At 41.7% G+C, this 25,948-nt stretch overlaps 1 protein-coding gene and 2 long non-coding RNA genes across 10 annotated transcripts in view; 1 reads left to right on the forward strand and 2 right to left on the reverse strand.

Annotated features, from left to right (window-relative positions):
• The window catches only part of MDM1 (Mdm1 nuclear protein), a 30,879-nt gene extending 26,720 nt beyond the window's left edge, over window positions 1–4,159 (reverse strand). For both annotated transcript variants that reach the window (XM_040637239.1, XM_040637238.1), the window contains exons 1-2: window positions 4,011–4,159; window positions 2,900–3,014 (exon numbers count right to left, since the gene is read on the reverse strand). In XM_040637239.1, the coding sequence (XP_040493173.1) occupies window positions 2,900–3,014; window positions 4,011–4,028 (133 nt within the window). In that variant the 5' untranslated portion in view covers window positions 4,029–4,159. The remainder of the gene's footprint in view (window positions 1–2,899; window positions 3,015–4,010) is intronic.
• Window positions 4,160–5,007: 848 nt separating this feature from the next.
• On the reverse strand, window positions 5,008–19,056 carry LOC103656862. Of its 7 annotated transcripts, none has more exons than XR_005836676.1 (7): window positions 18,639–19,056; window positions 17,641–17,721; window positions 12,826–12,969; window positions 10,173–10,394; window positions 8,996–9,178; window positions 8,667–8,878; window positions 5,008–5,480 (listed from the first exon to the last, which is right to left on the reverse strand). It is a non-coding gene; the product is annotated as an uncharacterized LOC103656862 (long non-coding RNA). The 7 variants fall into 7 exon arrangements; XR_005836673.1 differs by having other exon boundaries at window positions 17,581–17,721; XR_005836674.1 differs by lacking the exon at window positions 12,826–12,969 and having other exon boundaries at window positions 17,581–17,721; window positions 18,639–19,049.
• LOC121104393 lies at window positions 6,164–16,468 on the forward strand. Its single transcript, XR_005836679.1, has 3 exons — window positions 6,164–6,318; window positions 8,477–8,529; window positions 13,725–16,468. It is a non-coding gene; the product is annotated as an uncharacterized LOC121104393 (long non-coding RNA).
• Window positions 19,057–25,948: the final 6,892 nt, after the last annotated feature.

The following is a 25,948-nucleotide window of genomic DNA, read 5'->3' on the forward strand; positions in this document are numbered from 1 at the left end:
GTATTGTCAAAATTTGGGACTTTTCACAAAGCTTCTCTTATGCACAGTAGACCAAGAAGGGAAGGGATGAGATGTCACTATGCTGGATCTTGGTTCTACATTTGCCTTGATTTCCTGAGAATTAAAGAGAATGAACCCTTTTAACTGGAGCTAAGATACTAGTTCTCTATATTTGTCTGGCAAGCAAATGTCCAAAAAACTTAATCTTCTACCCAAGTAAGAGGAGCTCTGTGGAATGACAGCCACAGAGACACTGTCCTAGTTTGGGGCCATTCTTTAAATAGAAGGCTGTGCAGGGAAGGTGGACCGAAAATCTGGCATGATATAAAACCCACAGTTCTTTAGCCTCTGTGACAGATGTTTTAGCCATTAAACCCAGGGTCCCCACCTTTACAACACTTCCCTAGACAAGCGGACTTCAAACTGGGTGCGTACGTGTCTGGAGGCATATGGAGACATTCTGGGGGGTAAGCAGAAATGGGCCGCTTAAGGGAATCATTTTGCAGATCCCAACTCTATATGCCCTATTTCCCAACATTGGTCTGCCTGAGAGCTGGACCTGCTCTCTGCAGTCTTCATTCCCAACCCCCCTTTCCCACTTCGCAAAAGGAAGACACACCTCTCAGCCAGCCACAAGGAACAAAAAATTCTCCTAGGTGTGGAGGATAAACAAAGGGACAATTCAAGAAAGTATAACTACTGAGTATCTGACAGCAAAGCAAAGAAGGCAGAGATTACAAATAACAAAGAAACAGTGCCTTATTTCATCCAGGTCCACACCTTTCCCACCTATCTTAGAATTAAAATTCAGGAGTAAGAGGGCTGTCACATGAAACGAATAGATATTAACACATGTTAACACATTTACAGGAATTGAAAAAGAAAGACTTTTTTCTCAAAGAAAATAATTCTAATTTGCCTGATTACTTTGCCAATGAGGACTGACATTACCAATTACATGATGAACATTTACCAAAATTGAATGAGCTACACTGGCAGCTCCATAGTTTTAACAAAACATATGTGAAACATATGCACAATATTCAATATGTCAGAAATCATATCCTTTGAAACTATTTGCTACACTTATGATTAAAAACATTAAATATCAAGTTAAAAACGTGAAAGGATACAAAGACTTTCTAAACTCTCTTAAGGGATATGAAAGCAAAAAAGACTACTGCCCTGGACTTCCCTCTGCTTTAACAGAGAGAGGCTTCTGGTAGATTAGCAAAATGAAAGGGGAAGACTCTCAAGTGGTCTGCCCTTCTCTCCCAGCCTCAGCAAAATACACTAAGGGGAAAAAAATACACCACATTAACAGAATGTCCGGCCGATCCTAGGTAAAACTATTGTTATTCCTTGCTGGTGTCCCACCTCCCTTTCTGAACATCCTGGAGTTCTCACTCTGCCCTTCCCCTTTACTTAATATTCCCCATTAATATACCTCCCCTAGACCATTCCTGCCTTCGTAATGTACCATACTCCAAAGTGGCTTTGCTCCCAGTCTTGTTTCAACACACCCTCAAATGTAGCTCATCTAAGCTAAAATGTTATCAGGGCAACAATCTGGTTAACCAATTCCCCAGTGTCATAATAGGCCGTCAATGGGATAGCTACACTTTTAAGATTTACTTTGGATTAATCTAATGGAGCCTCAAATTTGGAGAATTTTGAGTCATTTGGAGGATTCTGAGCATCACCTTGCCCAAGAAGCAGGGATATCCAATGTCTGAAGTCAGGCTCTGGGCAAAGGATCTTGATGCGTAGACGAACCCAGAGCCACTCACTCTAGCCCACTCTTCCTTTTGTTCTCCAAACCTAATCCTGGAAACACTCTTCTCATTCTACTAATTTCCCAGGCTTGTGAAAATTATGCTTATTTCCCATATGCCTTTTTTTCTCCTGGTTTCAAATATCTAATATTTGGGGGACTTGAAGCACTCTCAGATATGGGGCCCCAAGCACTCACCTGTATATATGCACCTGGACCTTAATAGGCAATATCTCATTTAATCCCTCCCAGAAATCCTGTGCAATGGGTTTCCTAAACCCACTTGGTAAAACAGGCCGAATTTGCCCAAGATCACGCAGCTAATGTGCACTTGAAGTCACGTTCCTTCATTCATTCAAACACTAGTTTTAATAAGCACTAGAGTGTGTCAAGGCTGTGTGTCACCTACTAGGCAGAAAGACAGACAGAGCCCTTGCTCTTAGATACCTTATATTCTAGTGAGGGAGAATGAAACAGGAAGGTAGAGTAAAGTCAGTCTGTTTATTTTCCCCTTTACCATGCTCTGGGAAACCTTGGCCCAGGGCTCTGACTTCCCTAGGATACCAGGAGGAAAAACGTGTGATGACAAAAATATAGCCTCCGAACTCATGGGCTTTCCACAAAAAAAAAGACTTGATTTCAAATCATGGTTTTGCCACTTACTATGAACTTTGGACAAGCTACTTAATTAAAGTCTCCCTTCCTTAAGACCTTGGGAGTACACCTCCCCAGGTTTGTCTGCTCTCAGGTTTCACGTATCAGCTCAAATATCACCTCCTCAGAAAGGCCTTTCTTGACTATCTAAGCTAAAGCGTATTCCCTCCAATTCAGCCCTCCCCCAAGTTATCTATATGCTAGCCTATAACAACCTGAAATCCCCTGGTTTGTTTATTGAGTTACTTGTTTACTGTTTTTCCCTACAGTTAGAGTCTTTGTCTGGTTCAAGGCTATCTCTCTAGAACTGGGAATAGTCGTGGCCTATAGGAAGCCCTCAATAAATATTTGTTAAACAAATGAGTAAGCCAACCAGGCCAACTGAATGATGCTTCACAATTTTTAAGCATTTTGCAAATTTAACCCCAAGGTTTATTTAAGTTATAATGACTATTAGTTTGTTCAACTTACCTAACTGATCTGATCTAAGTCCAGCCCATGGGTACCTTTTCCCCACTGAGGGATTATAGGACTCTGACAAATAGGACTTTTTCCACAGAAAGTTTCTCTGGTATTCACTCAGCCCCTGTAATACAAAAGACAATTTGAATACGATGCAATTAATGGACTTTGTTTTAAAGAAGACATCAGTAAATATAATTTCTGAACTATTACAGAGAGTTGAAAGTCTTGAGATTGATAAACACAGAACTCCTTGATATCAGCTGTTTATCCAGCCCTGTGCTAAGCAGTTCACACGTATTCTATCCTTTAATCCTCACAACCACCTGAGGCAGATGCTAGCAGGAATCTAAGGCTCTGAGCAATCACCTTTTTGCTGGGTGTCTGATTCCAAAGCCTGGACTCTTGTCTGATAACAGGTGACAATCCAAATCCTCATCACTATAATTATCCTAAGTTCTCAGTAAGTACACAATATCATGTATGATGCCTTGTACCTTTCGAAATTTTGGAAAGCCAACTGAAGAGACAAATTCTCCTCCCATTCTGGATACAAGCCCTTAAGATAAAAGAACAAAACTGGGTTTGTGGAATGCTGTGGCCAACTGTTATGTTGATGGGTGCCTAACAGCTACCACCTACCTGGAACTTACACACAACTACGAACACTGTATTTCTTACAGCCTTATCTTTACATTGTCAAGGTCCCATTTCTCAATGCTTTAAAAGGCATAGGCACTTTAAAGTTTTAAAGGGTAGGTAGGGGGCGGGGGTTAAAGTATAAGCTGTGAGATGGGGCCACAGGTGTCCCAATCTGAAGCCACCTTAGATGTCATTACAAAGTGCCCTCCTTCCATCTCCACTCCCGTGTCCTCCAAAACCAGTCTTTCTCAACACCATCTAACGCTTCCACACTGCAACTTGGAAGTGTGTGTGAGCGGACAGGGAGCTAGGTGGAGGAGACAAGCATCCTCAGGATCTTGACTGGCAGGCTCAGGGGCTGACAGGCTCTGCGGGGCCCAGGAGCGCCGCGCAGAAAGCCAGCGAGGCCCCGGCGCCCCACACCCGCCCCACCACGACTCCCCCCAGCAGCCTTCAGATCCGGAGACCACGGCCTCACCTTGAACCGCACCGGCATGTCGCCTGGCGCTGGAGCCCCCGCCACTCCGACAGTTAACGGGACAAAAAGCCCCGAGGGGGCGGGGCGACAACAGTCTGTTCCCTAGCAAAATCCTCGGCCTGGCGTCCCCGACTACGCGCCGGCGCACTCCGCCCTTTCCTCCTTGAGCCCCGTCGCTCTGCCTTTCCCCGCCCATTCTGAGGCCTAAGAACCAATAGAGACTCGCAGAACGCCTTGCCGTCGTAAAGATTTGACCAATCAGTGCCGGAATGGGAGGCGCCCGCCTCCCGTGACAAATCCCGGGGACTAACAGAAATGGCGGGCGGAAGACTGGCCAATGAGGCTCCCGGAACCGGGGTGGGTGGGGCCCCGCGGGAGCTTCGTCCTGGGGAGAGCTTGGCGGCTCCTGGTATTGCGGGTCCTGTGTGACAATGGGTCTACCGGCCGGTGGGATTCGTGTGTCGCTGGCCTCGCTGGGCCGGGTTCGTGACGTCATAAAACATGAAGGTGTGTTCTTAATTCCAAATCTGTGACGAAACCGAAATGTTTCTTTTATGATGTGAAAATGTTCAGGTCTTTTCTCCTGAATACCCGTTCCTCCAACTGACAGCCATGTTACACTACTTATTGTCACATGAAAAGGGGTCGGCAAAAAATCAATATTGCTTAGGCAGGCCAAAAATTTTGATAGTGACTCTTGAAAGAGAAACTGCTTACTTCCAGTGATGTTCTTGCCTCCCACTACCCCGCCCCCCCCAAAAAAAACATGTACATTGAGCTCTTATGTTAGAAAACATAAATGATGCTTGTGAGTCTCAACTTCCAAAGCTTCAGCGTTGTCTCTCTTCTCACTCATTTTAAAAAATAAAATTCCATCTGCTTTTAATAGACTGCTGCCATCATCATCAATAAATATTTTTCCAGGTTCTACCGTTGACAGAACACTGTGCTGACTCTGAGAATGGGAAAGAAATAAATTGTCCAGACAGTTGTCTAATATACTTGCAGAGAATGAACATCTATTTATTCAATAATAGTATAATGTATCATGTACTAAATTTTCAAATGAAAGGTATAATAATAAGGGCTATAGGAGTTGGAGGAGGGAGTTGTCCTTAAGGGCAGATAGGATTGGAAGAAGCCTCAGGAAGAAATATTCAGACTCAGCCTTGAAGATTAGAAGGACTGAAATAAGTAAAGAGGAAAAGGGGACGACGATCAAAGGGCAGATGACTGAATGGAATGCTGCCAGGCTTCTTCCAGGAACAACGAAAACAATGCCTTTACTTTTGTCATTTGTTGACTGAAGAAAAGTATGCCCTCTTTTAAACTTTCAAATATTAATAGCAATCCTTGATGCTCTAAGCATTTTCTGCAAAGACTTGTCTTCCTGAATCCTAATTGATGTCTCTGTTCTTCTTCATCATCACGGAGATACTTAAAAATTCATTTGAAGGAGGCACCTGATATCTGAAACAAAGAGAATATTAAATTAGCCCCTATGTGGCCATGCATCCAGGGGGCCCTTGATAAATGTTAATTGGTGATGACAGCGTCTCTGTCGTGTAAATTAAGAATGGCACAAACAAGACACAGTGGAACATAAAACGAAGGTCCTCTGCAGGAAAACAGCCCAGATCTTACAGAGTAGGAAAAACACAGCTCTGATTGTATACAGTTTTGTTACCACATAATGCTGAGGTGAAATCAGTAAAAGCAAGCATGTAGAATGTAGCCTGTCTGCTAAACAAGGACCATGAGAAGTGCAGTAGAGTTCTGCTGAGCAGGGAATAAATGACAAGAACAGCAGATGGTAAAAATAACTGAGTCTCAACCTGGGTTTGTTGAGATGGGTTATAAGGATTTGAGGAAGAAGAGTACTTTACTTTGTTATTTTTATATGAGAGCCCACTCAAGTTAATGAGGCCAAGACGTGGAAATGAAAAAAAGGGACACCCTTAGTAAATGAGAGTTTGTAGCCTGTGTTTTACCAGCTTTTACACTCTCCACTATCGCAGGAAACAGACCCAGTACCTACAGTGTGCCACCCAACTGTTTTGGGGAGTCCCTAGGAGGTGTCTCACACGTGCTTACAGCTAGCACATATGGTATGCTGGGCAACTCTGCCTCGAATTCCAATAGCCACACATCTGTATGTGTCACTCTTGCTGCAGGCCACCACAGCCACATTTGCTAAGTACTGAGTCTCCATGGGGCACAGCATGAAGCCTCCTCCTTGGACTGCCCAACCCTGCTGGTGATCTGTGACAAGGCACCTCTCTCCCGTTTTTGTGTTACTCTCTATTAAGTGAGTATCAAAGTGTCTTAGAGGGCTTTTCCATTTGTGTTTTAGCCTTCCTTCTCTCCAAAGGGAATTCCATGGAGTCTGGGCCAGAAAGTAATCCTCAAGTGATAGGTTTCATTCTGTGTCAATCTGTGACATTCTATTCTAGATATGCTTCTCTCTTCCAACGGCCAAGGTCCTCTTACTAAGACAAAGGTATCATACCTGACTCCCTCTTGCCTTTGTTGAGTTCTCTATTTCTCATGCAAATATATTTCTCTTTATTACCTGTGAGAGATTAAATTGGTACCACCTCTATGAAGGACAATTGGGCAATTCTTTCGAGCCACTTTTATAACTACTTTTATAACTTTATCTTACAAATGTACTTGCCCATATGTGAAAAATATTTATTTAAGGTTGTTTACTGCATTGTTTAGAGTAACAAAAATAGGAAACAATTTAAATATCCATCCTAGTTAAATATATTAAGGTTCCTCCAGGACCCAGAGCAAGAACAGGCTATGCAGGAGGTCCAGGTGACAGTGCAGGCTGCTCTGCTCCTTGGGACTTCCAACCCAACAGATCCAGCTGGGTCAGACCCACTTCAGGTGTCAAATATTATATCCATCAGGGTCTGGCTGGGAAAACAGAAACTACTGGAGGCATTTCAAGAAAGAAAGCTTAATTTAAACTGTTGGTTAATGAGTTATTGGAGAACTTAGAAAAGCTAAGAGGAGAAACAGAAGATAGTAACTCCAGAAAGCAGCTCATATCCCTGAGGTTAGAAGAGCAGAGGAAAATGTTGATGTTACTGGAACACAGAGGTTTGCCTTAGAAGCCTCAGGGAGTTGCCAGACCTCTGAGAAGGGTCACTGCCCAGACGGTACTGGTGCCTCTTAGGGAACAAAGTGAGGCTGCCTCTGGGAATGACAGAAAAAAAGAAAGGGAAGGAGGGAGGGAAATAGAGAAAGAGAGAGAGAGAGAAAGAAAGAGAGGAAGAAAAAGCAAAGAAGACAAAGAAAGAAAAGGAAAAGTTGGAGATTGCAACCAGCTGCTACCATGGAGCAAAAGGTCATCATTAAGGTGCTGCTGAGAGCAAACGGTGAGCAAAAGTGAGCCTTCTGGTCTCTAGTGTCCTCTCTTAGCAGACCTAACAGGGAGTTACTTAGCAGGGTCCAAAGAGTCTGCAGAGCCCAAAAGGTAAGATCAGAAGTGAGAGACTATAACTTGTTAACTTCTACCCATCCAACCCTTAAAAAGAAAGAAGCATTTTTTTTAATGAGCTAACATGGAAGTAGTTAAAAAAAAAAAAAAAAGCAAGTTTGTAGACGTGTGTATATAGTATACCATAAGTTGGGATAAAGAAAGACGAAGGAAAGAAAGAAAAAATGATGTATATAATAGCATCATTCACGGGCACTTGTTTCCTCATTCAGGAGTCCAACTCTATTAGCAGCAGCTATGAAGATAACATTTCATTCAACTTACCTATGAATACATGGAAACTTTGAGGCATATAGTTACTATGACTATTCTGTTCACATAAAATAACTGCATTGACCCTTTCTAGATTCTCTTTGATTTGCATATATTTCAATAAGCCTGTTGCTTTACAAAAATATATCAAAATCCTTTAAAAACAACTTTTATCTGCACTTAAAATATAAATATACTACTCATTCTATTAAAAACAGGAAGTCAGTCACTTCACAAATCTAACAATCTCCCATCATTTTCTTGGCAGCAATTGAAACATTGGAGAATTTGTACTTGTATTCAAATGTGTGTTTGTGTTGAATCTGTATGTGCCTCTAACCATATTCTTATTTTACAAACAAAAATGTATTACATATAAGCAGAACACAGTCAAACAAAAGGGTTGAGGAAAGAAAATACAAATATGAGTAAGACACAGTCCCTGCCTTCAAATCTGATTACAATCGAACGAGGGAACAGACTCATACACAAAGAGCTCAGGAAACGATGGAAACAAGGATTCAAGAAGGGGCTTAAAGTGAAGACTCAGGTATTCTGAAGATGCTTTTAAATCCAGTGCCAGAAAGTTTGATCCAAGACTGGGGACTAAAGAGCAGACAGGATAAGAGAGCTACTTTTAAGTTCCATCCTGGGAAACACCTGATCTGAAGGACCTTTCACTTTCCCTTTTGTTCTACACTAGGTAGCTGAATGCAGACCAGAACTAACATTTGCTCAAGATTGGGTCCCAAAAAGGTAAGTTACTTGCTCTCTGTTGTCTTTTTTTCTCTTGTTGCTTCAGAAATCAGAGTAAAGCTGTTTTAGTAACCGCCATTCCATCAGCGCAGTGATCTGCCTTGTGTTTGCATATACGTAATTTTTTTCTCAAATACCTTGCAAGGTAACTGAAATTCCAGTTTCCACGCTTCGTGATGCTCTTAAGCTCTGGCACTTCCTCTTGGGTCATATATACGTGGGCTTTCCTTGGTAAATCTTGATCTCAGTCTCTGCCAAAAAGCAATCAGTCTGACAGTCACTTTCTTTGGCGTTTTTCCATCGGTTTTAACTGCTTTTTCCTCACATGAATGAATTTCTGATTGCACAACTGAAAAGAAAAATGACAAAATTAAATCAATGGATTCTGTCTCAGAAGCAAAATTGCTGATACTTCACATTAGTGTCAGTAAGAATCAAATAAACAGGGTATGTGATTAAGACTTACCAATGAGCCAAGGGCAATTTATCTTCCAGACTTTTCGCCATGGGATGCCTTTGTTGACAAAGAAGTGTCTGGCTTTTGAATCAATGGGGCACCTTTTGGAGGGACTCCAGGTTCTCTTGACAACATGTACTTTTTTTTTTTTTTTAGTGAGCTCGAGGGACTCCTAGCCATACAAGGCCATGACTGAATAAATAAAGTAATTCTTAGTAAGACATAAGCCGCTGCAAGCCTCACATACCATAATAACATGTTGTGCCTCTGCTGAACAAGACACAGGGAACAAAATATGAAGGCACAAAATTCTTTTCATTTTAATGCCTTCACTGTTGATGATTCTGTTATCTAAAAACTGCCTTCCCTTTTCTTCAGTGATTATTGTCTTGAATCACCATCCATATGAAAGTATCCACAGGGACACAGGTTTTTCTAGAATTGCTAACTCTGTAGATTTGGGAGCATTAATTCTCTGACCACTTAAAACCAGACGCCATGTCTTAAAGTCAGATCAGAGGACACTGTCTTCCTAAGAGCCTTCTAAATCTCTACCCCACACCAAAATAAATTTTCAAATATTCATTTATCACACAGTGTATAGGCACCTTAAGAACTTCAGGTCAAGACCGAATGCCTATTATTATTCCTTCTCATACCACTGTTGTATTAGTAATGCTATATCAAATATCAATACAGGACTAAGAATTTTTCAAAACATAAATCCATTTTCCTCTCCTTAGTGACTTGTAATTGTTGGTTCCCTTTAAAACTTATTTGTTTGGGTTTTGCTGGAACAATGAGTTCATAAAATCTTAATACTGTTTTGTTCATCCTTCAGTCTCTCAACTTCCAGTAATTGAATTAATAATGTTCAGCCCTATAGAGAGTGATATACCCAATTGTAAAATACTGCACACATGAGTTTAAAGAAACTGTTTCAATATCACTGAGCACAACTTACAGAATAAGGCTTAGGAATTATGCTCATTTAAGTTCATCATAGCTGTGGCAGACACTGCAAATCCACTCCAACCTCCTTTTCATGTACTACAGAAATTAGAAAGCTGAGAGTCGCTTTGACACTAGGCCGCTTCGCAGCTGAAGGTGAGGTATAACTTACACTTTGCCGATGAGCAGCCCTTGCATAAACTGAATTAGATGGGAGAAGGGCAAAGCACGGTACCTGTGGTGATGCTATAATCATGGCAGGAGCAGCAGGAGCGTGCTTCTGAGAGGCCAGTTTTAGCAGCAGCTCCCTCATCACCGCAGCAATGACAGAGTTCCGGAGCCAGGGTTTACAGCAGTGGTTTATTAACTTAGCCAGGAATTTCCTGGTTCAACAACTCCTGGCATTAGTGAATCTGTTCTGTGGTGTGGCTCCACTTCTTCTGCCTTCCCAAGGATTCTGTAAGCCACGTTGTGTCAGTCATCTATTACCACAATAATGCTGTATAATAAACATCCCCCAAATGCAGTGGCTTAAAACAATAACCATTTATATCGCTCATGAATCTGTGGGTCAGCTGGCCAGTGCTAGTAGTCTAAGTTGAGCTTGTCTGACCTCGCTGAGCTTGCTCAAGCATTTGTGGTCAACTGATGGGGACTTTAGAAGCTGGCTGGTCTCAGATGACCTCAGCTAGGACGACTCTCACTGCTGCCTCACCTTCCAACAGGCCAGCCTGGATTATTCTCATGCAAGAGGAAGGTACCAGAGGGAGAGCAAAGTGTGCAAGGCTTTTGAGGATTAGGTTTAGAAATAGCACACCATCACTTCTGCCACATTTCATTGGCCAGAGCAAGCCAAAAGGCCAGCCCAGATTCAGGAGGTAGGGAAACAGACTCAATCCCTTGATGGGAGGAGTTACAAAGACAAATTGTAAAGGAGGAAAGAAAATGTGGGGCCATTATTACAATAAGTCTGCCTCAACACTGAATACCCTGAAAACACCCTCTCTGCTTTAAATGGCTGAATAAATTGTGTTCTCTGCAGTTAACTCTGACCAATACAATGGTGGATTATACATATGCATGTATCTCTATTACCTCTAAAAATGCTAAAAAATGACAGTAAATGAATAAAACTGGTACAAATTGGTGAGGTCGGAGAGAATGGCAGAGGAGACAACTACAAAATAGAGATGTTGACAAATATTGGTGGTATGGAGAACAGAGTCGGTTGCAGGCTGGGCTCTGCAGGAAACAGGCCCTGAGCTGAAGCTGAATGTGCTGAATGTTTATTAGTGAGGCCGCTTAAGATCAACACCTGTGGAAGGGAGGGCTAGGGAGCAGCACAGGATAGACATCAGGCTTCCAGGCAGGCCTGACAACAACTTCAGCTAACCCCATGCGGAGTCCAGAACTGAAAGGGCCTGTCAGCCTTATCCTGTGCTGGGCCTGGGGAAGGGCACAGCCTTGGGGAAGGTGGTTCCCTGCGCAGCACAGGGCACAGACAGCACCAGCAGCAACTATCTTTCCCTGAAGTGGGACACGGACAAGTGCATCACTATAAGCATGTTCCTACTAAGTAAACAAAAAAACCAAAAATCATGCATTTGAAGCCACAGGCAAAAATATCTCTGTTCCCATGGGGAGCCAGTCTCAATGTAGCTATTAGAGTGTGAGTCCCTAAACCTTCAAGAGTGAAGGAGGGTACCTGTCAGCCCTGGTACCCTTAGTTCCAGTTCAGAACTCCCAGAGACAAAACACCGGACCTGAATCTCACGGTGCCCTTTCCCTTCCCTAGGCTGTCTCCTCTACCTTCCCATGTCACGGGTCGCTCTGCTCCAGCATCAGGCCACCCCCAGCCTTGTGCTTCTGGAGATGCTGGTGGCGTCGGTGCCATGCAGACAGGAAAGCCAGGGGCAGGGGCCAGCAGCACATCTGCTTATGCATTTCACAGGCAAAGGGTGGGAACTGGAGCTGGCAAGGAGCACAGGAACCCCTATCTTAGAGAGCGGCAAAAGAAAAAGAAACTGGACCTAAGGAACGGGCCTAGGACTTGCCTTCTTACCTATAGATAAATAAAACTCACATTCAAAAAAAATGGTCGATACTAGTGAACCAAGAGGAGAAAAAAATATTGACTCCCTAAAATTAATTCCAATTACAGTCATTTATAGCCTGGCTGCTACCATTTATACCCAATTACCATAGAGCACAATAACAAGCGTTCATGTTATAAAGTGTATGTTTAGTAAATTGATTGGAAAGCTAAACTTTCCACTATATGGAGAGCCATTAGGGTTTGCTACTTCTTCCTTGTGATCCACGGCTCACCCCGTAACACTGCGGGGGGCACACGAGTCAGAGGGCAGCTCCATTCTCTTCTGATGAAAGAACACTCTGGAACAAATCATGTTTCACATAAGTGTTTTCTTTACAATACAAACCACTTTCTTCTTTGAATTGTGATGGCCTCTTGATCATGGGCTTTTATTGTTAAGAAAGCAAGGGTCCGTTTCCAATACATGCTTCGTTCTCAGCCAAATGGAGTGAAATGTGTGCAAACACTTTGTGAATTGGAAAACATTACAGAAATGTGAGCAGTTCCTGGTATGAGGTGTTAAGAATGGTCTCGTTTTGTACCATTTTGTACCGCTCATCTTTGCTCTTCCCAAACAGTGGAACTCATGCAGTTTAACGTTACTAGTTTCCAATTTATTGTGAACAGTACATTTCTGATTATTATTACTATTCTTGTTATTGTCTAATATTTATTGAGTGCTCATTACATGCCTTAGGACTGTATATGCTGTATCAGAATGGTTTCATCAGGGAAACAGGGCCACTGTAAATGGTATAGGAATAAAGGGCTTCATATAGAAATGATGGCTTACATAGATAAGAGAGCATCTGGAGGAGTAATGGTCTAGAAGGTGGCAGCCAGACAAGTGGAGAGTCACTGATGTGTTCAGTCTGAAGTCCTAGATTCTGGATGGAGAAACTCAGCTCATGGGGCATGTCCTAGAATCCTGCAGTGGCTACAGAGTGAGAGTTTATGGAAAGGGATGTGAGCCTCTGTGTCTAGTGAAGCCCTGATGAGCCTGAACAAGTATTAGCCCAGAAACAATGGTCGCCCTTCACTTTTGCTTTCCAAGTCTTGCGCAAGTCACAAACTCAAAGTCTCACTCATAAACTCCAATCCGGAACCACGTAGGAAAGGAGATTCTGGGAAATTCCAGATATTCTAGTAGTTTCCAGTCTTAGATAGGAGTAATATTGGTGGTGCCGAGTTACCATCAGGCAATGCAGCACACAGACAACTCTAATATCTAGGAAACAAGTGTCACTGTTAACATTTTTTGGCAGTTAAAATGCTGAGATGTTTAACGACTTGCCTGAGGTCACATGCTAATAGGTGGCAAAACTAAAATTCAAACCCATGTCTGTCTGAGACCCCCGATCATAGTTTTAACAACTCTTGTTTAATGGCCCTTCAAAATCTATAAATACTGATTATCTGTCATAATATTTAATATTATTTCCTGTCTCTGTGAGGGCCAGAGGTATATGTTTTGACAATTCTAGAACACTGTAGTTAAGAGATACAGATCTTAGGACTAAAGTGATGTGTCAGGGATGCAAGTCTTCTTTGGGGCCGAGCTGAGACATTTCTGCTGCCCAAGGTATCAGGGGTTCGGTAGCTTACAGAGCTACATTATCAGGAAGTCTCATTTCGTCCTCTGGCTGGAGAAAAATTAATGCCTACACCCCTTAATTCTCCCATCCTTTCTAGATGCTGTGACCTACACAACGATACCTTGAACCTGCCTTTTGGGAGAAAGGAAAGAATATACTTTCCATTACCCCAAGCCAAGTGAAAAGAGTTTCCAGGGAACATTTGGAGAGCTTGACAAATGTTCCTTGGACTTCGTGAAACAGAAAGGCTATTATCTGATTCCTGCCTGGGGACACACAATGGTGAAAGATTATAGCTAGAATTGCTGGTTTAATGGCAGAATGACAAGAGGTGGGTGCATTAGGAGCAAACTACACTTCTGCCCACAGTAGGGCAAAAACATCTGAGTTTCCTTGTGGGTCAACTTAGACAGATGGGAGGGAGCCAACCTGGGGTCATGTTCGCTCCTACCTCAGAGTATTGCCTGGAGAGGAAATGTGACCTGCAGGTGGATTGTCAGAACTCCAGGTGCTGAGGCTGCGATCATGGTGGCTATTGATGTACAGCCCCACCCACACCAGGGGAGCTGCAGTCAGAGGTCCTCAGTGGGCACACCTCCAAAATACCCCTCAAGGGGAAAAGCCAGCAATTGTGCACCTGCCACCTCAGAGGAAATCATCAGATTACAGGCTACACAAGCCACAAAAAGTCTTTTTCATTAATCCCCTCTCCTTCTGAGCCTTGAAAGCTCAGAAGCAGCACCTACAAAACAAGGAAAAGTAAATGGACAAGGTAAAACAAGCAAGTAGGGAAGTCAAGTATGTGTCTCTCTCCAACTGGGCACAGTTGGGAGTTGGGGGTGGCAGAAGGAAAGGAAAAAGGAACTGGATCTGAGTTTTATACTATATAAGAACTTTAAAAACTACCAAGTGGTAATGACTAAAAGTAACCAAGGGATTTTTTTCCCCTATCTATGAGTAACTGAAAAAGTTTGGGTACCAAGATTGTATCCAGAAATGGGACTAGATGGGAAAAAATGAAATTGATTTCTGCATGACCCTATTCAGTCCAGCTTATAAGTAAGATGATCATACCAATATAATAGTAATAATGGGACAACATGAAAGAACTCTTAGCAACTACAAACATTATAGCAGCATCTTAAAATGCCATGTAGGAGTTAGAAAATAAAGTTGAAGCCACCTCCTGGAAGTAAGATCAGAAAGAAAAAAAAATCCATAAAAAGAAAAAAAATACAATAAAAACAGTCATTGAGGAGTTCTAAGATCTGACATTATAATAGGAGTTTGTAAAAGGGAAAACAGGAAAAAAAAATGTAGAGAAAGAAATTTTTAAAATTTTTTTCAAGAAACCTTCCCAGAATTGAAAAGATGAGTTTCTAAAGTAAAGTTCTCACCAATCATATGCATTAATTATTAAGCATATATCTGAAAACACCATTTTTGTGCTAGGCCCTATTCTATAACTACAGCAAAGACTAAAGCCAAGGATGTAAGTCCCTGCCAAGGAGCTTGCATCCTACTAGGAGAGACAGGTAATAGACAAAGAAATAATGTCATATGTCAGATGGTGATAGGTGTCATTAAGGAAAATAAACTAGGATAAAGGAATATGGAATAATGAGATGGTGGGAAGGGATTGCTCTTTTAGGCCAGTTGGTCAGGGGAGGCCTCTCTGGTCATGTGACAGTTGAGCAGAGGGAGCGAGAGATGCAGACATGCTGGAAATAGAAGCACAGCAAAAGCAAGGTTCTTTGTCCGCTGTGTTTACTAATGTATCCCAACTGCCTAGACTAGTGCTTGGCTCATAGTAGGCCCTCCAGAAACACTTGTTGAATGAATGAATCAAAGCATAGGGAAAAGCATATGCAAAGGCCGTGATACAAAAACATCCTTGGCTTGTTCAAGAATGCCAGCGTAGCTGGAGCAATGGAAGCTTGAGGGTAAATAGTAAGTGATGACCTTGTAGGCCACGGCAAGGACTTTGGATTTTACTCTAAGACAGATGAAAATACATTGCAGGGTTCTGGACATCAGAGTGTCACGATACAATTGCTATTGTTAAAGAACTACCCTGGCTTCTACGAGAAGGCAGACTGTAAGGAGGTGAGGCTGGGAGCAGGGGCACTGCACTACTCCAGGCAAACATTATGAGTGGCTTAGAGTAGGGTAGTGTGAGTGGAGATAGTGAGAAATTATCAGATGATTGATAAATCTCAAAGACAGATTACACAAGACCTGCTGATGAATTAACTAGATGTCATATGTGAAACAGAGAAGTTAAGGATGAAGCCAAGGTTTTTAGCCACAACAATTAGAAGGATGGAAGGGGAAAATCTTAGATGCAAGGTGTGATGTAAGGACCAAATGCAAGGGTGAGAAATGAGGGGTTATTTTCGACTTAATAATTTTGAGATGCCTACAAGACATACAAGTGGAGATGTCACATGTCATCTCTTTCCTAAACAAGTAACTTTAGGGGGAAAATGCATATTCAAGTTTGTCCTCCTCAACACAATTCATCTATCTCAAGGGCCAGACAAGTGGCTAGATTTTAAAGCACATTTCCAACCCTGAGAACTTACAATCCAATAGTCCTCTCCTACAGCTGATGTAAAAACCATTGATTCTCCCCTTTTATGACACCTACAGGATCTTTCCTTCCCCGCAGTTTTCCTTGCATTTTCCACATCACATTCTCCCTCTTTCCCCTAGCTTCTTGAGGAATAGGTCTCTTTTATTTTGGAAAAAGAAGCAAAGAAATGCAAACCCTTCATTTGACCATCCTGTTCTTTCTTCCTCATTTCCCTGACAAAACTTGGTCGCTTCCCCCTCAGGTCTCTGGTGAAGCTTTCTCTTCTTAACCTTGATTTCCCTCTCCAGTCCTATTCCTAACCCAGTTCTCTCAAGGCCAAGCCTACAGCCTGTTCTCTGATCTGTGCATCCTCGTTGGGGCTCTGCACCATTCCCTGTGGTTGACTTCTCATGGGGGCCTCCCCCAGGATTCATTTTTGGCCATCTGCTCTCCCATCTGCATGTTTTCTCCCTCAGAAAGCTCATCATTCCTATAACTGCAATGAGTACCCCTGTGCGGATGACTCCCACCTATTCATTTCAGTCTTCACTTCTTATCAGAGTTTGACTTCCTAAGAGAATCTAAGCAAAGTGGTGATCTGGCATAGGTGCTGGAATCAGATGGCTCAGGTTTAAGTTTAACTATGTAAACTTGGGTCATATTTAGCCTCTCATCCTTGATCAAATGGGAATAATAATAGTACCTAACTCAGTTTCCATGAGGATTACATGAGTTTTATGTGTAAAACTCATAGTCCCTAGCACATAGTAAATAATAAATGTTAGTTATCATTATTGGAGATCATACTATCACTGCAAACTCAATGTATACAACCCCAAATTCTTTCTTTGCCTCTTAAATCAGTTCTCAAGTTTTTCTGTGCTATTTCTAGTTCTCAAACCCACAGATTTAACATTTGTAATAATCTTTGATTTACCCATTGCTTCAATTTTTTAAATCCAATCAGTTGACAAATAGGTTTTGCTAACTTTCTTAGTAATTTTTTTTGAAATGTGACTTCAGTCTTTTTCTTTCTTCTTCATCCCCCTGCTATGCCCAGCTTAGTCCCCATCTCCTCACACTAACACAACCAGAGCAGCAACCTTCTCGTTAGTCTCTGTGGACTCAGCCTTGAACCCCAAACCATGGAAGTATTATCTAAGTACCCATCTAGTCTCTCCTTTGCTCAGAAACTTTGAGTTCTGCTGTTTCCATTCCTATCAGGTGAAGAATCCTCTAAGTAGATAAAACTTTCTAGAACTTCCATAATACAGCTCCATTCTATGCAATCTTATTTCCTTCTACTCACCTGCCTTGCCAGTTCTGTCTCACCACTGCCCCAAGACCATCTCACGCTCTTTCTGGCCTCTCTACTTACGTGCACATTGTTTTCATCTGGAATGCCCTCCTCACTTTTCTCCAGCAATCTCAGTCCTACCTGTTCTTCAGCCCAGCTTCATTTCAGCCTTCTCGCTGAGGTGCATGAAATGAAATTTCATTCATTCGATTACTCCAGCACCTGAAATCAGCATTTGATCCCATTTACATATTGTAGCATATTGTTCTATGAAGTGCCAAATATGTCATTTTTGTATGTATTAGATTATAAGATTCTAAAAGGTTATAATGTGTCCTAAACTTCAGTGTTCCTTCTTCACCACTTCTCTACCCATGCCTAGGAAAGCTGTAAGTGGTAAAGACCCAGGTAGCCTTGATGATAATATAAAAATAAAAATAATATACACTGTACTATATACCAAGTACTCATCTCAGGAGCTTTTTACATATATTAATTCATTTAATCTTCACAATAATTCTATAAAGTAGAAATATTATCTCTATTTTACAGCTGAGGAAACTGAAGCACAGAGAGGTTAAGTAAGCTGACCATGATTGATTACTGACCCAGAGTAATCTTCACATATGCAGATATGTGAAAGAATGCAAAATATAATCTAGGAAGACTATATTGTAAAAACTCCATTGAAGACCCAAAGAAAAGAAATCCTAAGACTCACCCTCACTTGAGTGATACAAAGTGACTACTTCTGGGTGGTAAGGGGAGAGGTTAAATAGGGATCACATTTTTTTTTTAAGATACAATTTGTCATCTCTTTATTTCTCTGATTCTAAATGAACCAGAGAAGAGACCGGAAAAAAACATCCAGTCACGTCCCCATTCCCCATTCCCAAATAAGGCCACCCAACTACAACCATCAGTCCCTCATGAAATAAGCATCCATGTACATTGGCTACTGCTCTGCCCTAGGAGGAGACACATATGACATGGTATGCTCTGAAAGTCACGTGCTTCTCTTCCTGTCACAAGGAACACTTTTGGATATGCGCAAATAAGGAAGTGCTGTATGAACTAACTTGTGACTGTTTGAAAATCAGTCAAGTATTCCCCACAAATAGGAGCTCGTCAGCACCTACCTGAATTCTAGGTGTTCACTCTTTAGAAGAGAGCGTGAGGAGGCTGGAGCCATCCCTCCATGGCTGGCCCAGCAGGCCGCACTCTAACATGGAAAGCAAATCCTCAAAAGTTGGGCTGTCCCACCAACACTCAGCACCTCCCGTGGGTGAAGGAAAGACTGTAGCTTGACTGCAGCACAAGACTAATGTGGTGAGGTGAAGAGTTGAACAAATCAGTCATTTTCCTGTTGCATAAGTAGGAATTTGTACCTCTTGGCTTTTTGTTAGAGAAGGAGGGAGAAGTGCGGCTTCTTACCTCAGAAAACTCTACCCAATAAGAGGCTGGCCCTTCAGAGGATCCGCCCTGGTTGCCACACAGAGTTTTGCAAACCTGGCTCAAAAGTTCTTGAAACAGTTATCTTTGCTTACAGTAGTGGTTAGAAAAATGAAATGGGAATTGAGAAACCTTGTAATATAATACTCTGTACCACCTCATTGGTATTCAAATATGTTTTTCTAAGCTCAGATGATTTCCATATGGGTGGAAGACTTCAGATTTAATTTTATTAAAGATAATGAACATCCCTCTGAAACAGTTTTATTCTACCTTCAGCAAAATATTTATGTGTAAGGATGTTTCTTTCACCTGCCACACATATTCTTGACTGGCATTCAAGTGGATTATTAGCTGTCTTGCCCCTAGCATCTATTCTGTCTTAATGACTTCTGTCCTCCAACACTGCTGAAAGTGACTTGAGGCAGTACAGATTCCAAAGGCAGCCTGCCAGATGAAGCAGAGAAGCTGCAGGAAGCATACATTGAAAGAAAAGTGAATGCAGTTCCCCTGAGATAGGTGTACGTTAATGTAACCATGGTTTTTAATCTCCTTATATATTCTTTGTAACTATACATGTCTTAAATAGTATGTTCAAAAGAAACATGATAATAGCTAACAGCTGGACTCTTTCTAGCACTTTCTTATCAAGTACCTTCTAGTTTGCAGCCTCCCAGAACAAAGAGTGTCTCTGTTGCTTAAGCCCAGAAGCTTGATTTATAAACTTAGTGTAATGAACCCTGTCAAAATTTTATTACCAATTGGTTTGTACCATAATATATGTGTGGAACGGCTATTGTATAACGATGACTTATTTTAATGCACTAGATTCCCTTTGTTAACTTTCTCTTAGCCCTGGGAATTGTAATGTCTCCTTTGTTGGTATTTAGATAGCTGCCATTTAGCCTGCTGCCATAAGATAGCCATCTCCATCTGATTTCTTTGGAGCTACAATTCACATATTAAAGTGGAATCCATATCTTTTATCCCCCTTGGGTAATGAACAGAAAAGATCCTGTCCACAACTGATCTAACACCTGTGTGTTCTCTCTCACGAGAGCCAGTACCCAAGTCAAATCTCGAACTACAAGTACTTATTACAGTCTTTCTGGAACCCACGAATGCCAAGGCACTTGCTCCACAAGACAGCTTGGAACCAAGGTGTAATCAAGCCTCTCACTGGTCCCACTGGACTGGGCTATGAATCATCTCCTTTTCTTACCCAACTGGCACAGATAAATAGCAACTGAACAGCATTTTGTCTCCTGAAGAGTATAATTTCCTTAAATTAACATAAGGTACTAGCTGTTCTATTCACTTGCAGCTTTTATAAGGCCAGACGTATCTCAGGAAGGCCTCACTAATCTCAGGAAGCAACCCACACATGGAAAAAGCCTATTACAGAGGTGAAATCCTCTTAAGGAGATGGAGTAGGCAGAATCGTCCTCATGATCACCTGTCTGGGAAATTTGAGCTGATGGGACCTGAACAGCACTGCAGCTCCAAGCAATAACACCACCTTTTGTGCTCAGGTTCATTTTATTGCTGAAATCATTCTGTCACCTGCCTCTTCCCTGGGGGCTGAGCTAATAAGAGATTGTTGGATCTATCAGCAAGTCCATCTGGTCCACTGAAATTTATCTCACAAATAGTAGCTGGTCAAAAGATGAGGAAGTGGCACAAAGTGGTCTAATTTTTGTAAGTCCCCTCCCCCCTACACACACACACACACACACACACACACACACACACACACACACACACCTTTGTGGAAAAAACACCAGCTTTTCTTTCAGTGAAGCAGCAACCTGTAAAGTAATGGGTCCTTTCAGAGCATTCAGATATGGCCTACATTGGGGCTGATATTTATTCCACTGGTTTCTGGCATTATATTCAGGTTAAACTTGCAGTGTTTCAGTCTTCAGCTGAAAGTGACTTTTTTCCCTAATCTTCATAACCTGGAGGGAGTACAAATCATTTAGGTATATACAAATGTAGTAATGCATTCAAAGTATAAACAAAAAGTAGGAAAAAATTTTTTCCCTGTGGTGTTTACCCCAAAGATACAGACGTAGTGAAGAGAAGGGCCATATGCACCCCAATGTTCATAGCAGCAATGTCCACAATAGCTAAATCGTGGAAGGAGCCGAGATGCCCTGCAACAGATGACTGGATTAAGAAGTTGTGGTCCATATATACAATGGAATATTACTCAGCAATCAGAAAGAATGAGTTCTCAACATTTGCTACAACATGGACGGCACTGGAGGAGATAATGCTTAGTGAAATAAGTCAACCGGTGATGGGTAGTAAGGAGGGCACATATTGCATGGTGCACTGGGTGTTATACACAACTAATGAATCATCGAGCCTTACATCGAAAACCGGGGATGTACTGTATGGTGACTAACATAATATAATAAAAAATCATTATTAATAAAAAAAAATAAAATAAAATAAAAAAAAAATTTTTTCCCTGTGGATTCCTGCTAAATATTTTAAGAATCAGTGAGGATTATGATATTCACTCATTTTTTTAACCATGGGTCGGATTTGCAGCACCCCGTCCACCCCCTAGTCTGTAGGTAGAATGGAGTTTCCCAGTCTTGGTGCCCTAGTGGTCAAGAACACATGCTCTGCAGCCCCCCAGGTTTGAATCCTCACTCTACTATAGAGCTAATAGTGGCCTGGACATAATAATAGTACCTCCATCATGAGATGGTGGTGAGAAGTCATTTGGTTAATATAGGTGAAATATTTAATAGTGACTAGCTAATCATAAGTGCTACATATTATCTTGATTATATTCCACAGAACACTAGTTCCAAGAGATGTTCCTGGGGAAACAAGAGTCTGTGGTCAAATAAGATTGGAAATACTTCACACTAACATATTTCATGAAATCTATAAAGCTAAGAGTTAGGTACCACTAAGAAAGAAAAAGGACACAAGGCTCTCCTGGGGATTTGGCAGTTCTGATTTCAGTTTTATTGCTTTCTTGGCACATGCTAGGTAATCCTTTTGCACCTATCTCAGTAACAAAATACACCCTCAACTATGGATATCTTCCTTTCTCAAGTTCTATCAATCACTTGGTTATTGCTTTGCAAGAAAATATGGAATTGTTAAGCCTGCAGTACTGAAGTTTTGCCACTCTAACATCATACATACACCCCACTGCTCTGGTTCCATACCTTTTGGCATATACAGTAACATTTCATTTCAGTGCCAGATCATGGTGTGACCTTTTGAAGACGTTCTAAAGAGCAATTAAACATCACATATATCCTAAGAAGATACCTAACTCGATTAATGTGATGACAGCAAGAACGGCTGTGACCAAGTTCACACGAGCCCAGCAGTGACCTCAGTTGAGCAGGTCTCAACGGCTGCCTGCCAAGAGCCACTGCAAGACGCCGCTGTCCAAGAAGTATCCTAACTTCGGAGATGACAAAATGTGGGAGGAAAGGACTGCTTAGAATTGATGAAATATTTATGTACTCCTTTAGGACATCCCCAATGCATATTAGCATATAAAAGGTGGAAGGAAACCCTGCAGTAAAGAAACCATCTTCCCTGATTTAAGCCAACATATTGGACCACACAGCCTTCTTTAGAAGTTCACACCTATCAGCATGTTGGGGTGTGCTGAGATAGAACCTTACAAATCTGAGCATTACCGAGTAATTGTAGCTCCTTTATAATCAAGCAGCAACAAAGAGAAGGAAGATTGACCCTATGGGGTTCAGAACATGCTATCCCAATATGGAACCTTGGCATATTGAATATTTTAACCTGGAAGAGTTTAAGGGCAGCAGCAGAAAAGTCAGTCACTCTTTTCCCCTGAAACAGGTCATAAAATCCTTCTGCAAGAGTGCCTTCCCTCTACCCAGTGGAAAGGAGCATCCTTATCTCCAAAGACAAAGGGATGCCCAGAAGAATCCTAACGAGCAGGTCTTGCTAGTTTCCCCTGGTTTAGTGTATTTACCTCGGACTCTTCAACCTATCACGTTTCTCCACAACTGCCCACTCTTCATCATACCCAGTAGAAAGATACATAGATCTGTTTCTTCAGGCCTTCCTTTCCTTATGAAGGCTTCCATATCACATAAAACTTCTATTCAATACATGTGTGGGCTTCTTTCCTGTTAATCTTTGTCAGTTTAATTCTCAGACTCAGCCAGGGATTCTGAGAGAGTTGAGGAAAACTTTTTCCTCCCCTACAACCCTGTTTGATATCAAACACAGAAAAGTAGCCCCCAAAGAACTCCTGGAGACTAGGTAATGACCCAGTCTCTCCATACTTTTAAGGAAAATACTTGCCTTGGTCTCAGTCCAGGGTTCTTATCATGAGGAGACTAACTCCTTAGAGCAGGTCAAATCCTAGTTTAAAAACAAATGTTATTGAGGTCTCAATATGTGACAAGCCCTGAGCTCAGCAGCAGAGCTATGAAATGATTATGAAAGTTCTCTTTCATCATCTGTAAAAAGGTAATAGTAACAACACAGTAATAGTGTTATTGTCCATAGGCAGTAAGGAATGGATGGAAATTAAGAAACCTTGTAATATCACACTGTATACCACCTTAATTACAGTGCCCACCACAGACTGTTGCAGGGTTCATTCCAATGAGGAAGATGGAAAGGAGATGTAAGAAACGCTGGAGGAGGGAGGGCCACTGTCCCTCCCCTGTCCCTTGCTCTAAAAGGGCAGATTCCTATAGAGGCCACCAAGCAAATGGCTTACTGTGCTCTGGCTTAGTTTAACTTTAAATTCAATCCATTCTAGTTCCTTTGTGCCTGCAAAAGGACAAGAACTAGATGAGGTTTCAGCCTACTTGGCATCTGGTCATCTGCCCCTTGCAAACGCTGGGGTGTGGCCGAGCAAAGCAACAACTTGTTCTGCCTTCAGCTTGGAATTTGGGGTGAGAACCAGCAGTGAGAAGATCTGTTAGCAGGGCAAAAGAGGAGGTGCATAGGAGCACAGGGAGGTAGGCTTGAGACAAAAGTCAACTCAGGGCTCTCTCACTTCCAGCCCCAGAATGGCAAGCCAAGTGAAGGGTGGTGCCTCAGATACTGCTTGACAGCCCCCCCACTGACCCTCCTCACTGGGGACCACTGAGAACTCTGTGAGATAACCAGGCCCACTTTCACTGGAGTTAGAACCAGACTCAGTACAGAGATTTTAAAGACAGGGATACGTGCGCTCAAGGGCAGCCACTTCACAGCCAGGCTTCCAGTCCTCCCTCCCTGTCAAAAGAGGCACAGCAAGCTGTTCCTACACTTTTGTAGAGCTTCTACTACTCACAACTACTCTGAGCAAGATGTCAGAGCTTAGAAGCTTAGCCTCCTGCTGGGAAAGAGAAACTAAAGTGAAAAAGAATGGTGCAAAGGGGATTATTTGGAGGATGGGAAAACTATTAAATCAGCTTACTTTCTTTTCCTGTTTTTCATCTTAAGTGACTCAAAAGGAGGGGAGGATAAAAGGGGGACACTTCATCACTGAAAAAATGACTGCTGGCAGAAAGTTGCAAGAGCATCGGTTCTGAATGTTCTCTACAAAGTGAGATACTGTTTTCTGCTACTGTAGGGTCAGGTCTCATCCTATTAGTCTGATAACTAAAAGCTACTTGGTAACATGGAAAAACTTATTTAAAATACTCACTAGGGAATGCATATGCTTCATTGCTCCAGATTAAGTGTTGTAATAAGGATAGCTTGTCTTCATGTGCCAAATTTCACTCAAAAGAATGAAGAATATCAGATTTTTAAAAATCTAACTGAACTCATTTATGAAATGTTAACTAATAGAGACAACCTGGTATAATATCCATCTGATACCCCATGGATGGGTAACTGGTGTTACTTGATTTCACTCTTCTTTAAGAATTACAGTTAGAGCTATTTATGGTGAATTCTTAAGTGTTGAAGCAAAACACAAGAGACATTGAGACTTCAGCAATTGGCAGCAGTAACAAACCTGGTAACTTTAAGTTAGATTTGGCTTCTCTTTTCCATGCAGATATTAATAGCGATAAGGAAAAACTTGTTGAATCAACAAAGATTGTCCCCACCTACAAGGAGGAAAGGAAGAGCAAGGTAGAAGAGAACAAAGCAATAGACAAATATGCTGCCTGGAATCACACCCATGAGAATGAGTGGGGGTAATACAAGAGAAGAAAGGTGGAGGTAGGGATATAGGGATGCATTCAAGGGAAAGTTTAGTAGAGAAGACATTTGCAAACTAGTGAAGGAATTTTATTTTTGTGGCAGCCTCTAAAACTGCCTGGAGGATGGGGAGAGGCCACAGAGAAAAAGATGGCATATGTCAGTGGTTTCCATGGTGATGACTAACAGTGTCACGATCAGAGTATTATGACTTCAGAATAAGAATGAGGATATAATAACTAATAATAGCATATAGTAACATTTTCCTTTTAAATCACTCCCCAAGCTCTTAGTATTTATTCACTAATTTTTACTACACCTGTGACATAGTATTATCCATTTTATTTCAGACATTCAGAAACCAAAACAGGAGCAGTTCAAATAGACACAGTCCTAAATGTAGTATTGCTGCTAATCTTTCACCACACAGTATAAACTTGAGAAACATTCTATGTGAAGGACTGTTTCATTGGTTTCATGATAAGTAATGTATTTTGAGCTAATTATTTTTGGAAAATGTACTAGCATTGTGTGGAAGAAAAACCATTTCTAACAACTATTCATACATTTCTTCTTTGCTTACAAAACAAGAAAAAGCAGAAATTTCAACCATTTCAACGGCTCAGCATTGCTTTCCAAAGTTTTTGCATCAAAGATTGCTAGTCAATCTTCCCCTTATTGCAATTAGCACTCTTGCAGCCTTTTAATAATTTTTTTCAAGGCTTTGTTTCACTTTAGTCTTCTGTTTCCCTCTCTCTCCCTCTTCATTTATCTGAACCATAACTCCTTTCAACACACTTTTAAAACCAGGGGTGAGACCCGTGACCAT

Source organism: Ursus maritimus, unplaced genomic scaffold (genome assembly GCF_017311325.1).
Source record: "Ursus maritimus isolate PB19 unplaced genomic scaffold, ASM1731132v1 scaffold_21, whole genome shotgun sequence".
Taxonomy (NCBI): Eukaryota; Metazoa; Chordata; class Mammalia; order Carnivora; family Ursidae; genus Ursus; species Ursus maritimus.